At 46.2% G+C, this 15,444-nt stretch overlaps 1 protein-coding gene across 1 annotated transcript in view; it reads left to right on the forward strand.

Annotated features, from left to right (window-relative positions):
* The first annotated feature begins 53 nt into the window (after positions 1-53).
* Positions 54-15,444, forward strand: part of tmed8 (transmembrane p24 trafficking protein 8) — a 31,316-nt gene continuing 15,925 nt past the window's right edge. Inside the window, exons 1-2 of the mRNA XM_070877609.1 lie at positions 54-458; positions 13,918-14,014. Coding sequence (XP_070733710.1) covers positions 221-458; positions 13,918-14,014 — 335 coding nt within the window. The 5' untranslated portion in view covers positions 54-220. The remainder of the gene's footprint in view (positions 459-13,917; positions 14,015-15,444) is intronic.

The raw sequence follows: 15,444 nt of genomic DNA on the forward strand, positions 1-15,444 counted from the left end.
TTCTCTCCGGCTCCCTCGACACCTTCGGGTGTTTCCGTTTCAGGTTCGGTAATTTCCGGCTCCCAGCTTCGGCAATTTCCGGACCGGGCTCGGGTCTCCGCCGCCTTTCGCTCCGCATTCCGCCGATTTCCGGCGGCGCTCGGCTCTCTCCGGCGGCGCTCGGCGCTCTCTCGCGCCATCCCCCGCCCCCGCGCCGCTGCTTGCCCCTCTGACAAAAACAATGACGATGGCGAGCGGGACGGCGGCGGGCGCCGACCGGCAGCATTTACCGCCCGAGGGGCCGCGGGGCGGGGCGAGCGGCCGAGCGTCGGCGGAGCAACAGTCGGATGCAGAGAGGCCGTCGAGCGGGAGCGAGATGAAGATGGCGATGAGACTGGGCCTGGGCCTGCCGGGGGCCGAGAAGCCGCAGCCCGAGGAGGAGGAGGAGGAGGCGGCGGAGGAGGATCAGCAGCTCCGAGGTAAAGGGCCCGGGATAGGAACCGGGGCCCCCTGATCCCCGCCCCCCCCCAACCAATCCCCGCCCCCCCCCCCTCCCCCCAACCAATCCCCGTGATCACCCCCCAATCCCCGGGACCCCCCCCAAAAAAATCCACAGGACCCCCCCCCCCTCCAATCCCCGGCACCCCCCCCCCAAAAAAAATCCCCAGGACTATCCCTTACCCCGCCCCAAATCCCTGGGGCCCCCCCCAAATCCCCGGGACCCCTCTCTCTCTCTCTTTCCCCCCCCCCCCCCCCCCCCCCACCAATCCCCGGCCCCCCCCACCAATCCCCGTGATCACCCCAATCCCCGGCCCCCCCCCCCCCACCAATCCCAGTGATCACCCCTCTCCCCAATCCCCGGGACCCCCCCCCAAAAAAAAATCCACAGGACCCCCCCAAATCCCTGGGGCCCCTCCCCAAATCCCCAGGGCCCCCCCCCCAAATCCCCGGGACCCCTCTCTCTCCCTCCCAATCCCCGGGACTCCTCTCTCCCACCCCCAAACCCAGGGACCCCTCTTTCCCCCCCCCCCCCCCCAATCCCCAGGATCCCTCTCTTTCCTCCCCCCCCCAATCCCCAGGACCCCCCCAAATCCTCAGGACCTCTTCCCCCCCCCCCCCCCCCCCCCCGGGACCCCCCCCCAGTCCCCAGGACACACCCTCCCCCCTCCCTGGGCACAACCCCCAATCATCCCCGGGATCCCCGCGCAACTTCCCCTGGACTCCCCCCTCCCAATCTCTGGGCCCCCCTCCAATCCCTGGGCCCCCCCAATCCCTGGTTCCCTGGAACCCCGTCACTCCCCGCCCCCTCTCCCCCCACTTCGCGACCCCCTCTCCCCCCACTTCGCGACCCCCTTTCCCAATCCCTGCGACCCAATCTAGCAAATTTGTCAAACAACCCCCTTCATAAATCCATGCTGACTCTGCCTGACTGAATTATGCTTTTCCAAATGTCCCGCTACTGCTTTTTTAATAATGGACTCCAACATTTTCCCAACCACAGATGTTGAACTAACTGGTCTAGAGTTTCCTGCTTTTTGTCTGCCTCCTTTTTTTAAATAGGGGTGTTACATTTGCAGTTTTCCAATCTGCTGAGACCTCTCCAGAATCCAGGGAATTTTGGTAATTTACAACCAATGCATCCACTATCCCTGCCGCTACTTCTCTTAAGACCCGAGGATGCAAGCCATCAGGTCCAGGGGATTTATCCGCCTTTACTCCCATTATCTTACTGAGTACCACCTCCTTAGTGATGTGATTGTGTTAAGTTCCTCCTCCCCTATAGCCCCTTGACTATCCACTGTTGGAATATTTTTTGTGTCCTCTACCGTAAAGACTGATACAAAATATTTGTTCAGAGTTTCTGCCATCTCCATGTTCCCCATTACTAATTTCCTGGCCTCTGAGGGACCAACATTTAGCCACTGCACTCTTTTCCTTTTTATATACCTGTAGAAACTCTTGCTATCTGTTTTTATATTTTGTGCTAGTTTACTTTCATAATCTATTTTTCCCTTAATCTTTTTTTTAGTCATTTAGGCATACATATCAGGAAAGGATGGGTCTCTTTTCTCTTGGAAAAAAAGAAGGCTGTGGGGTGACCTAATAGAGTTCAGTAAATTATGAAAAGTTTTGATAGAGTGGGTACAGAGAGAAAGTTTCTACTTGTGGGGAAGAGCAAAACTAGAGGCCATCAATATAAGATAGTCACCAAGAATCCAATCGGGAATTCAGAAGAAACTTCTTTACCCATGTTTTGGCCATTTAAGCAAGTTTAGACAGCTAAAAATTACTCCAAACCAACTTAGGCCAGTGCATGTGACCACTTGTGTCCGCACAGAGAAATCTTGCGGTGAGCTAAGAAATCAACGCAGGTAGCCAGAGATGGGGGGGGAGGGAAATGAGAGGACCTTACAAAGCACTAAACACCTTCACAACAACATTAAAGAAGCATAAATACATTTAAAGCACCCAAGCACTAAACAAAACACAAAAATAAGCATTCAATAACAAATAAAAAATACAAGGAAGCAGAGTGGACCTGCACCTAGCACCAAGACTTACAAAGCACAAAAAGTAATAAGCAATTAATAACACAAAAAATAGAAGGAAATTTGCACCTAAAGCACCAAGACCAAAGTAATAATCAATCAATCAATAAATAACAAATAAAAAAAATAGAAGTCCTACCTTAGGGAAAGCAGTGAGCCGCCGATGAGGGAGCCCATTTGGCCAGGGGTAGGGGCAGCGTGCTTCGGGCCCCTCCCACACTCTAGTGTGGGAGGGGCCCGAAGCATGGTGTTCAGCGCCGGGACCTAGCTCCGCCCCCCCCCCACTGGAGTTGCTGCGCCATGCCGGGGCTGAAGACGTCCTGAGGAGCGGGGAGAATTGGAAGGTAACTTTTTGGCGCCCTTTTTAGTCTAGAAAGACTGGTGCGCCAGGGGAGGGGGGGGGGGGGAACTTGAGCCCAATTAAACTAAATTCAACACTGAACTACATAGAGACATTTGGACAGGTGACCAAACGGTTTTAAGGAGGGCCTTAAAGGAGGATGGAGAGCGGTATATGTGCAAATGTAGTTAGTTACCGGGAGTTTATGAGCTAGCCTGCCAGGGAATGTGGTTTCAAAAGCTGCTGGTGTACAGAATATATGTTTTCTTTAGAAAAGATGTGTTGGAGTGTCCTCACTGAATGTTTTATGTGAGGGTTATAAACTTTGAACGTTGCAGTTACAGCTGAATGTCCCTGTGATTTAACTGGCCTGCAGTTGCCCTGGTTATGCTTTGTTCTCGATAATTCCAGTCAGTCTTCCCCTAGCTGCTCCTCTGGCTGCTGCCTTGTAGTTGGGGTATGATTCCACGAGTGCTGATGCTGCACCCAAGTGGACGTTCTCCACGTGACCCGAGAACACGAGTGCCTGGCTATTCGACTGCATAGTCATCATCATCATAGGCAGTCCCTCGGAATCGAGGAAGACTTGCTTCCCACTCTTAAAATGAGTCCTTAGGTGGCTGAACAGTCCAATACGAGAGCCACAGTCCCTGTCACAGGTGGGACAGACAGTCGTTGAGGGAAAGGATGTCGGTGGGGATGTTAAACTTTATCAGGGAGGCTTTGAGTGCGTCACAGCCGAGCAGTGGTGCTGAGGCCAACTGTAACCGACAAGTGCTACCCTGACTAATCGGTGAGCTGCACACAGATCTGAGGGGGGTCACACAACCTGGTCCATATGGTTCAGTACCCCACTGGGCACTGTGCTCACTGACCCATTCCTGTGACTTAACACAAAAGTAAAATACTGCAGATGCTGGAATCTGAACGAAAAACAGAAAACGCTGGAGATCTCAGCGGGTCAGAGAGGGCATCATTCTGACGAAGGGTCATCGACCTGAAACGTTAACACTCTTTCTCTCCACAAATGCTGCTTGACCCACTGACATTTCCAGCATGTTCTGTGTTTACACCTGTGACTTAACATTCTGGCTGTGGTTTTCCCAGATCGATCTCTCGTGAGAATGTACATGTTTGCTTAATTTCAGACTTGGATTTATTTGATCCCCAGGCAGCAAGTGTAGGTGTGGGACTCTGAAATGTGATTTGTTTTCTTTTTAATGACAGTGGCAAACAGTTAACGGGCTTAACCTAGCATTGTGATATCACTATACAGAATCACAGTGCAGAAGGAGGCCATTTGGTCCGTCGTGCCTGTGGTAGAGCTATGCAATTAGTCCCGCGCTCCTGCTCTTCAGAAGAACATAAGAACATAAGAATTAGGAACAGGAGTAGGTCATCTAGCCCCTCGAGCCTGCTCCGCCATTCAACAAGGTCATGGCTGATCTGGCCGTGGACTCAGCTCCACTTACCCGCCCGCTCCCCATAACCCTTAATTCCCTTATTGGTTAAAAACCTATCTATCTGTGATTTGAATACATAGAAACATGGAAAATAGGTGCAGGAGTAGGCCATTCGGCCCTTCTAGCCTGCACCGCCATTCAATGAGTTCATGGCTGAACATTCAACTTCAGTACCCCATTCCAGCTTTCTCGCCATACCCCTTGATCCCCTTAGGAGTAAGGACTTCATCTAACTCCTTTTTGAATATATTTAGTGAATTGGCCTCAACAACTTTCTGTGGTAGAGAATTCCACAGATTCACCACTCTCTGGGTGAAGAAGTATCTCCTCAACTCGGTCTTAAATTAGACTGTGACCCCTGGTTCTGGACTTCCCCAACATTGGGAACATTCTTCCTGCATCTAACCTGTCTAACCCCGTCAGAATTTTAAATGTTTCTATGAGGTCCCCTCTCATTCTTCTGAACTCCAGTGAATACAAGCCCAGTTGATCCAGTCTTTCTTGATAGGTCAGTCCCACCATCCCGGGAATCAGTCTGGTGAACCCTCGCTGCACTCCCTCAATAGCAAGAATATCCTTCCTCAGGTTAGGAGACCAAAACTGTACACAATACTCCAGGTGTGGCCTCACCAAGGCCCTGTACAACTGTAGCAACACCTCCCTGCCCCTGTACTAAAATCCCCTCGCGATGAAGGCCAACATGCCATTTGCTTTCTTAACCGCCTGCTGTACCTGCATGCCAACCTTCAATGACTGATGTACCATGACACCCAGGTCTCGTTGCACCTCCCCTTTTCCTAATCTGTCACCATTCAGATAATAGTCTGTCTCTCTGTTTTTACCACCAAAGTGGATAACCTCACATTTATCCACATTATACTTCATCTGCCATGCATTTGCCCACTCACCTAACCTATCCAAGTCGCTCTGCAGCCTCATAGCATCCTCTTCGCAGCTCACACTGCCACCCAACTTAGTGTCATCCGCAAATTTGGAGATACTACATTTAATCCCCTCATCTAAATCATTAATGTACAGTGTAAACAGCTGGGGCCCCAGCAGAGAACCTTGTGGTACCCCACTAGTCACTGCCTGCCATTCTGAAAAGTACCCATTTACTCCTACTCTTTGCTTCCTGTCTGACAACCAGTTCTCAATCCATGTCAGCACACTACCCCCAGTCCCATGGGCTTTAACTTTGCACATTAATCTCTTGTGTGGGACCTTGTCGAAAGCCTTCTGAAAGTCCTAATACACCACATCAACTGGTTCTCCCTTGTCCACTCTACTGGAAACATCCTCAAAAAATTCCAAAAGATTTGTCAAGCATGATTTCCCTTTCACAAATCCATGCTGACTTGGACCTATCATGTCACCTCTTTCCAAATGCACTGCTATGACATCCTTAATAATTGATTCCATCATTTTACCCACTATTGAGGTCAGGCTGACAGGTCTATAATTCCCTGTTTTCTCTCTCCCTCCTTTTTTAAAAAGTGGGGTTACATTGGCTACCCTCCACTCGATAGGAACTGATCCAGAGTCAATGGAATATTGGAAAATTACTGTCAATGCATCCGCTATTTCCAAGTACTCTGGGATGCAGTCCATCAGGCCCTGGGGATTTATCGGCCTTCAATCCCATCAATTTCCCCAACAAAATTTCCCGACTAATAAGGATTTCCCTCAGTTCCTCCTCCTTACTAGACCCTCTGACCCCTTTTATATCCGGAAGGTTGTTTGTGTCCTCCTTAGTGAATACCGATCCAAAGTACTTGTTCAATTGGTCCGCCATTTCTCTGTTCCCCGTTATGACTTCCCCTGATTCTGACTGCAGGGGACCTACGTTTGTCTTTACTAACCTTTTTCTCTTTACATACCTATAGAAACTTTTGCAATCCGTCTTAATGTTCCCTGCAAGCTTCTTCTTGTACTCCATTTTCCCTGCCCTAATCAAACCCTTTGTGCTCCTCTGCTGAGTTCTAAATTTCTCCCAGTCCCCGGGTTCGCTGCTATTTCTGGCCAATTTGTATGCCACTTCCTTGGCTTTAATACTATCCCTGATTTCCCTTGATAGCCACGGTTGAGCCACCTTCCCTTTTTTATTTTTACGCCAGACAGGAATGTACAATTGTTGTAGTTCATCCATGCGGTCTCTAAATGTCTGCCATTGCCCATCCACTGTCAACCCCTTAAGTATCATTCGCCAATCTATCCTAGCCAATTGATGCCTCATACCTTCAAAGTTAGCCTTCTTTAAGTTCTGGACCATGGTCTCTGAATTAACTGTTTCATTCTCCATCCTAATGCAGAATTCCACCATATTATGGTCACTCTTCCCCAAGGGGCCTCGCACAACGAGATTGCTAATTAATCCTCTCTCATTACACAACACCCAGTCTAAGATGGCCTCCCCCCTAGTTGGTTCCTCGACATATTGGTCTAGAAAACCATCCCTTATGCACTCCAGGAAATCCTCCTCCACCGTAATGCTTCCAGTTTGGTTAACCCAATCTATGTGCATATTAAAGTCACCCATTATAACTGCTGCACCTTTATTGCATGCACCCCTAATTTCCTGTTTGATGCCCTCCCCAACATCACTACTACTGTTTGGAGGTCTGTACACAACTCCCACTAATGTTTTTTGCCCTTTGGTGTTCTGCAGCTCTACCCATATAGATTCCACATCATCCAAGCTAATGTCCTTCTTAACTATTGCATTAATCTCCTCCTTAACCAGCAATGCTACCCCACCTCCTTTTCCTTTTATTCTATCCTTCCTGAATGTTGAATACCCCTGGATGTTGAGTTCCCAGCCTTGATCATCCTGGAGCCACGTCTCTGTAATCCCAATCACATCATATTTGTTAACATCTATTTGCACAGTTAATTCATCCACCTTATTACGGATACTCCTTGCATTAAGACACAAAGCCTTCAGGCTTGTTTTTTTTTAACACCCTTTGTCCTTTTAGAATTTTGCTGTACAGTGGTCCTTTTTGTTCTTTGCCTTAGGTTTCTCTGCCCTCCACTTTTCCTCATCTCCTTTCTGTCTTTTGCTTTTGTCTCCTTTTTGTTCATGAGCTAGCCTCAACTGCTTCCTTGGGCAGACAATTCCACAGAAATTCCTTCTCAACTCGGTTTTAAATTGGCTCCCCCGTATTTTGAGGCTGTGCCCCCTAGTTCTTGTCTCCCCGACCAGTGGAAACAACCTCTCTGCCTCTATCTTGTCCATCCCTTTCATTATTTTAAATGTTTCTATAAGATCACCCCTCATCCTTTTGAACTCCAATGAGTAAAGACCCTCAATCTATCATCATAAGGTAACTCCCTCATCTCCGGAATCAGCCTAGTGAATCGTCTCTGTACCTTTCCAAAGCTAGTATATCCTTCCTTAAGTAAGGTGACCAAAACTGCACGCAGTACTCCAGGTGCGGCCTCACCAATATCCTGTACAGTTGCAGCAGGACCACCCTGCTTTTGTACTCCATCCCTCTCGCAATGAAGGCCAACATTCCATTCGCCTTCCTGATCACCTGCTGCACCTGCAAACTAACTTTTTGGAGCGGCCTTCCGCGAGAGGTGGGCACCGGAGGGACTGGAGTGCATCATCACGCCCGGCAACCAAATTTTAATTTGATTTTACGTTTTAAAGTTTAATTTGTTTTAATTGCTGGTGCTTTTAGTGTCCCCCTTCCCTTTTGTAGGGGGCACTGGGGAAAAATTGTGATTTTAGTGCCCAAAAAAAAAACCAAAAAAAAAAAGAAAAACACAAAAAAAAAGGGAAAAAAAAGGGCCTTGTAAATGTCTGGTGTGTTACCCAGGTAGGGTGGCACGGTTTAATGTCTTTTGTTTTTGCAGATAAACTCCAAAAAGAGTTTCATGCACAAGGACCCCTTCCCTTTTATAGGGGGCACTGGGGAAAAATTGTGATTTTAGTGCCCAAAAAAAAACCCAAAAAAAGAAAAACACAAAAAAAAAACCAAAAAAAGGAGGGGGAAAAAAAGGGCCTTGTAAATGTCTGGTGTGTCACCCAGGTCGGGTGGCACGGTTTAATGTTTTTTGTTTTGCAGATAAACTCCAAAAAGAGTTTCATGCACAAGGACCCCCAGGTCCCTCTGCACCGCAGCATGTTGTAATTTCTCCCCATTCAAATAATATTCCCTTTTACTGTTTTTTTTTCCAAGATGGATGACCTCACATTTTCTGACATTGTATTCCATCTGCCAAACCTTAGCCCATTCGCTTAACCTAACCTATCTCTTTGCAGCCTCTCTGTGTCCTCTACACAACCCGCTTTCCCACTAATCTTTGTGACATCTGCAAATTTTGTTACACTACACTCTGTCCCCTCTTCCAGGTCATCTATGTATATTGTGAACAGTTGAGGTCCCTGTGGCACATCACTAACCACCAATTTCCAACCCGAAAAGGACCCATTTATCCAGACTCTCTGCTTTCTGTTAGCCAGCCAATTCTCTATCCATGCTAATACATTTCCTCTGACTCCGCGTACCTTTATCTTCTGCAGTAACCTTTTGTGTGGCACCTTATCGAATGCCTTTTGGAAATCTAAATACACCACATCCATCGGTACATCTCTATCCACCATGCTCGTTATATCCTCAAAGAATTCCAGTAAATTAGTTAAACATGATTTCCCCTTCATGAATGCTTGTTGCGAGTGCTTGATTGCACTATTGCTATCTAGATGTCCCGCTATTTCTTCCTTAATGATAGCTTCAAGCATTTTCCCTACTACAGATGTTGAACTAACCGGCCTATAGTTACCTGCCTTTTGTCTGCCCCTTTTTTTAAACAGAGGCGTTAGATTAGCTGCTTTCCAATCCGATGGTACCTCCCCAGAGTCCAGAGAATTTTGGTAGATTATAACGAATGCATCTGCTATAACTTCCGCCATCTCTTTTAATACCCTGGGATGCATTTCATCAGGACCAGGGGACTTGTCTACCTTGAGTCCCATTAGCCTGTCCAGCACTACCCCCCTAGTGATAGTGATTGTCTCAAGGTCCTCCCTTCCCACATTCCCGTGACCAGCAATTTTTGGCATGGTTTTTGTGTTTTCCACTGTGAAGACCGAAGCAAAATAATTGTTTACGGTCTCAGCCATTTCCACATTTCCCATTATTAAATGCCCCTTCTCATCTTCTAAGGGACCAACATTTACTTTAGTCACTCTCTTCCGTTTTATATATCTGCTTTTACTATCTGTTTTTATGTTTTGCACAAGTTTACTTTCGTAATCTATCTTTCCTTTCTTTATTGATTTCTTAGTCATTCTTTGCTGTCGTTTAAAATTTTCCCAATCTTCTAGTTTCCCACTAACCTTGGCCACCTTATACGCATTAGTTTTTAATTTGATACTCTCCTTTATTTCCTTGGTTATCCCTTTTCTTACCGCCCTTCTTTTTCACTGGAATATATTTTTGTTGAGCACTATGAAAGAGCTCCTTAAAAGTCCTCCACTGTTCCTCAGTTGTGCCACCGTTTAGTCTGTGTTTCCAGTCTACTTTAGCCAACTCTGCCCTCATCCCACTGTAGTCCCCTTTGTTTAAACATAGTACGCTCGTTTGAGACACTACTTCCTCACCCTCAATCTGTATTACAAATTCAACCATACTGTGATCACTCATTCCGAGAGGATCTTTTACGAGGAGATCGTTTATTATTCCTGTCTCATTACACAGGACCAAATTTAAGATAGCTTGCTCCCTTGTAGGTTCTGTAACATACTGTTCTAAGAAACAATCCCGTATGCATTCTATGAATTCCTCCTCAAGGCTACCCCTTGCGATTTGATTTAACCAATCGATATGTAGGTTAAAATCCCCCATGATTACTGCCGTTCCTTTTTCACATGCCTCCATTATTCCCTTGATTATTGTCCGCCCCACCGTGAAGTTATTATTTGGGGGCCTCTTAACTACGCCCACCAGTGACTTTTTCCCCTTACTATCTCTAATCTCCACCCACATTTTTTTCATTCGAGCCAATATCTTCTCTCACAACTGCCCTGATATCATCCTTTATTAACAGAGCTACCCCACCTCCTTTCCCTTCTTGTCTATCTTTCCGAATTGTCAGATACCCCTGTATGTTTAATTCCCAGTCTCGGCCACCCTGCAACCACGTTTCTGTAATGGCCACCAAATCATACCCATTTGTAATGATTTGTGCCGTCAACTCATTTACTTTATTTCGAATGCTGCGTGCGTTTTGGTAGAGTGTTTTAATCCTAGTTTTTAAACAATGATTTTTAGTTTTGACCCCTCCTGCAGCACCTTTATATTCATACATATTATCCCTTCCTATCACCTTGTGGTTTACACTTACCCCAGTGCTATTCTGCTCTGTTGCCTCCTGCCTTTTGCATTCTTTCTTGGGGTCCTGTTCATCTGAGCTCTCACCCACTCTAACTAGCTCAGAGCCCTCTCCTGGGTTCCGAATACTCCTCGCATTGAGGCACCGAGCTTTCAGGCTTGCCTTTTTATTACACTTTGACCCTTTAGAATTTTTCTGTACAGTGGCCCTTTTTGTTTTTTGCCTTGGGTTTCTCTGCCCTCCACTTTTACTCATCTCCTTTCTGTCTTTTGCTTCTGTCGCCATTTTGTTTCCTTCTGTCTCCCTGCATTGGTTCCCATCCCCCTGCCATATTAGTTTAACTCCTCCCCAACAGCACTAGCAAGCACTCCCCCTCGGACATTGGTTCCGGTCCTGCCTAGGTGCAGACCGTCTAGTTTGTACTGGTCTCACCTCCCCCAGAACCGGTTCCAATGCCCCAGGAATTTGAATCCCTCCCTGCTGCACCACTGCTCAAGCCACGTATTCATCTGAGCTATTCTGCGATTCCTACTCTGACTAGCACGTGGCACTGGTAGCAATCCCGAGATTACTACTTTTGAGATCCTACGTTTTAATATAGCTCCTAGCTCCTTAAATTCGTCTCGTAGGACCTCATCACTGTTTTTTTAACTATATCGTTGGTACCAATGTGCACCACGACAACTGGCTGTTCACCCTCCCTTTTCAGAATATCCTGCACCCGCTCTGAGACATCCTTGACCCTTGCACCAGGGAGGCAACACACCATCCTGGAGTCTCGGTTGCAGCCCCATAACCCTGCATGTTTTTCCTGTTTTTATCGGTATTTAATCTGTTTCCACCGCGTTCCAGCTCATCACAGCACGCTGTGTATAAAAAAAAATTAAATTCTCCTCTTCTCCCCACTGATTCTTTTGCCAATGATCTTAAATCTGTGTCCTCTGGTTACTAACCCTCCCGCCACTGGAAACGGTTTCTCCTTATCTACACTATCAAAACCTTTCATAATTTTAATCTTTTTAATCTCTCCTTAACATAGAAACATAGAAAATAGGTGCAGGAGTAGGCCATTTGGCCCTTCGAGCCTGCACCACCATTCAATATGATCATGGCTGATCATGCAACTTCAGTACCCCATTCCTGCTTTCTCTCCATTCCCCTTGATCCCTTTAGCCGTATGGGCCATATCTAACTCCCTTTTGAATATATCTAATGAACTTGCATCAACAACTTTCTGTGGTAGAGAATTCCACAGGTTCACAATTCTCTGAGTGAAGAAGTTTCTCCTCATCTCGATCCTAAATGGCTTACCCCTTATCCTTAGACTGTGACCCCTGGTTTTGGACTTCCCCAACATCGGGAACAGTCTTCCTGCATCTAACTTGTCCAATCCCATCAGAATTTTATATGTTTCTATGAGATCCCCTCTCATTCTTCTAAATTCCAGTGAATATAAGCTTAGTCGATCCAGTCTTTCTTCATATGTCAATCCTGCTATCCCGGGAATCAGTCTGGTGAACCTTCGCTGCACTCCCTCAATAGCAAGAATGTCCTTCCTCAGATTAGTAGACCAAAACTGTACACAATACTCAAGGTGTGGCCTCACCAAAGCCCTGTATAACTGCAGTAAGACCTCCCTGCTCCTATACTCAAATCCTCTTGCTGTGAAGGCCAACATGCCATTTGTCTTCTTCACTCCTGCTGCTGTACCTGCATGCCAACTTTCAATGACTGATGTACCATGACACCCAGGTCCCGTTGCACCTCCCCTTTTCCTAATCTGTCACCATTCAGATACTATTCTGCCTTCCTGTTTTTGCCACCAAAGTGGATTACCTCACATTTATCCACATTATACTGCATGTGCCATGCATTTGCCCACTCACCTAACCTGTCCAAGTCACCCTGCAGACTCTTGGCATTCTCCTCACAGCCACCCAGCTTAGTGTCATCTGCAAACTTACATTCTTAAGCAGAACAACCCCAGCATCTGCAGTCTCTGCACATAATTCCCACTCTCTCATTTTTGTGTCTCTAGCGATACGATCGGAATAAAATTCCGCCTTGAGTCGATACATTTTAAGTGGGTCAATGCACTGCTTGTGTGATCCTTATTCATCCTTCCAATTGATCCTGTGACTATTACCAGTACTTCACCAGAGAATATATTTCGCAGACCTTTCGCTGCAGATTCGGGCAATCCTGGTGACTGGTGGTGAACTAGGCGTTTATACCCTGGAATATGGAAGGTGATTTGATTGAGGTTTTTAGGATTTTGAAAGGAATTGATCGAGTAGCGAGAGAGAGAAAAACTTGTTCCACTGGTGGGGGAATCCGGAACAAGGGGATGTAATATTAAAATCTGAGCCAGGCCATTCAGGAGAGAAGTTGGGAAACATTTCTTCAATCAAAGGGTGGTAGAAGTGTGGAACACTCTCCCACAAAATTTCCACCCATATGCCCCTCAGTTAACTCTGATGCATCCCATCCAGACCGGGGTACTTCTACTTTGAAGACGGCCAACCATACAACTGCTTCTTCTTTATCTATTTTTATCCTATCCCATATCGCTTTTACCTCCTCCTTTACTGTTACATTGGCAGCATCCTCTTCTCTAGTGAAGACAGATGCAAAGTCCTCAGTTAGTATCTCAACCATGCCCTCTGCCTCCACAAGTCGTTTTCCTTTTTTGATCCCTAATCGCCCCATCCTTCCAATATTTATATGTTTATAAAATATTTTTGGGTTCCCTTCTGTGTTATCTGCCAATCTATTCTTGCGTTCACTCTGACCCTCTTGTTCCTCAGTGCTTGCTGTTTTCAGCTTGGTTCGCTACTGTATTATGAACCGTACAATTGTCTTAAGCCTCCATTTTCTGTTTTATTTTAACCTCTGTATCTTCAGTCCTCTGGGGAGCTCTAGGTTTGAATGCCCTTCCTGTCCCCCTCATGGGAATGTGTCCACTCTACCTGAACCACCTCCTCTTTGAAGGCCTACCAATTTTTGATTCCAATCCACCTGGGCGAGATCCCTTTTCAGCTCACTGAAGTTAGCCGTTCTCCAGTTAAGTATTTTTACGCTTCATTGCTCCTGGTCCTTTTCAGTAATTGGGGTTGAAAGGGGGGATGAAAATGATCAGTGCAGGCCGAGTTGAGTGGCCTTGTTTTTTCCCGATCCCACCTTATTTTAATGTATTCATGCAGGTGCACTGAAGACAATATATCATTTATTTTAAATGCAGAACCTGAGCATGACTCGGAGGATGACGTGACCTCGAGACTGTCTGGTCTGCACGTGTCGGAAGGAAGTGACACGTGCCATGCGGAGCCAGAAAACCGGTAATAAACCAGCCTGGCATTATTGGATTGGATAGGTGGGCAGCGATGCACGGGGTAGCCTGGAGGAGGAATTCATAGAATGCATACGGGATTGTTTCTTAGAACAGTATGTTACAGAACCTACAAGGGAGCAAGCTATCTTAGATCTGGTCCTGTGTAATGAGACAGGAAAAATAAACGATCTCCTAGTAAAAGATCCTCTCGGAATGATTGATCACAGTATGGTTGAATTTGTAATACAGATTGAGGGTGAGGAAGTTGTCAGAAACGAGCGTACTATGCTTAAACAAAGGGGACTACAGCGGGATGAGGGCAGAGTTGGCTAAAGTAGACTGGAAACACAGACTAAATGGTGGCACAATTGAGGAACAGTGGAGGACTTTTAAGGAGCTCTTTCATAGTGCGCAACAAAAATATATTCCAGTGAAAAAGAAGGGTGGTAAGAGAAGGGATAACCAGCCGTGGATAACCAAGGAAATAAAGGAGAGTATCAAATCAAAGACCAATGCGTATAAGGTGGCCAAGGTTGGTGGGAAACTAGAAGATTGGGAAAATTTTAAAAAACAGCAAAGAATGACTAAAAAAGCAATAAAGAAAGGAAAGAAAGATTACGAAGGTAAACTTGCGCAAAACATAAAAACAGATAGTAAAAGCTTTTACAGATATATAAAACGGAAAAGAGTGACTAAAGTAAATGTTGGTCCCTTAGAAGATGAGAAGGGGGATTTAATAATGGGAAATGTGGAAATGGCTGAGACTTTAAACAATTATTTTGCTTCGGTCTTCACAGTGGAAGACACAAAAACCATGCCAAAAATTGCTGGTCATAGGAATGTGGGAAGGGAGGACCTTGAGACAATCACTATCACTAGGGGGATAATGCTGGACAGGCTAATGGGACTCAAGGTAGACAAGTCCCCTGGTCCTGATAAAATGCATCCTCGGGTATTAAAAGAGATGGCGGAAGTTATAGCAGATGCATTCATTATAATCTATCAAAATTCTCTGGACTCTGGGGAGGTACCAGCGGATTGGAAAGCAGCTAATGTAACGCCTCTGTTTAAAAAAGGAGGCAGACAAAAGGCAGGTAACTATAGGCCGGTTAGTTTAACATCTGTAGTAGGGAAAATGCTTGAAACTATCATTAAGGAAGAAATAGTGGGACATCTAGATAGGAATAGTGCAATCAGGCAGACGCAGCATGGATTCATGAAGGGGAAATCATGTTCAACTAATTTACTGGAATTCTTTGAGGATATAAACGAGCATGGTGGATAGAGGTGTACCGATGGATGTGGTGTATTTAGATTTCCAAAAGGCATTCGATAAGGTGCCACACAAAAGGTGACTGCAGAAGATAGATGTACGCGGAGTCAGAGGAAATGTATTAGCATGGATAGAGAATTGGCTCATGAACAGAAAGCAGAGAG

The sequence above is a fragment of the Pristiophorus japonicus genome, chromosome 4 (genome assembly GCF_044704955.1).
Source record: "Pristiophorus japonicus isolate sPriJap1 chromosome 4, sPriJap1.hap1, whole genome shotgun sequence".
In the NCBI taxonomy this organism is placed as follows: Eukaryota; Metazoa; Chordata; class Chondrichthyes; family Pristiophoridae; genus Pristiophorus; species Pristiophorus japonicus.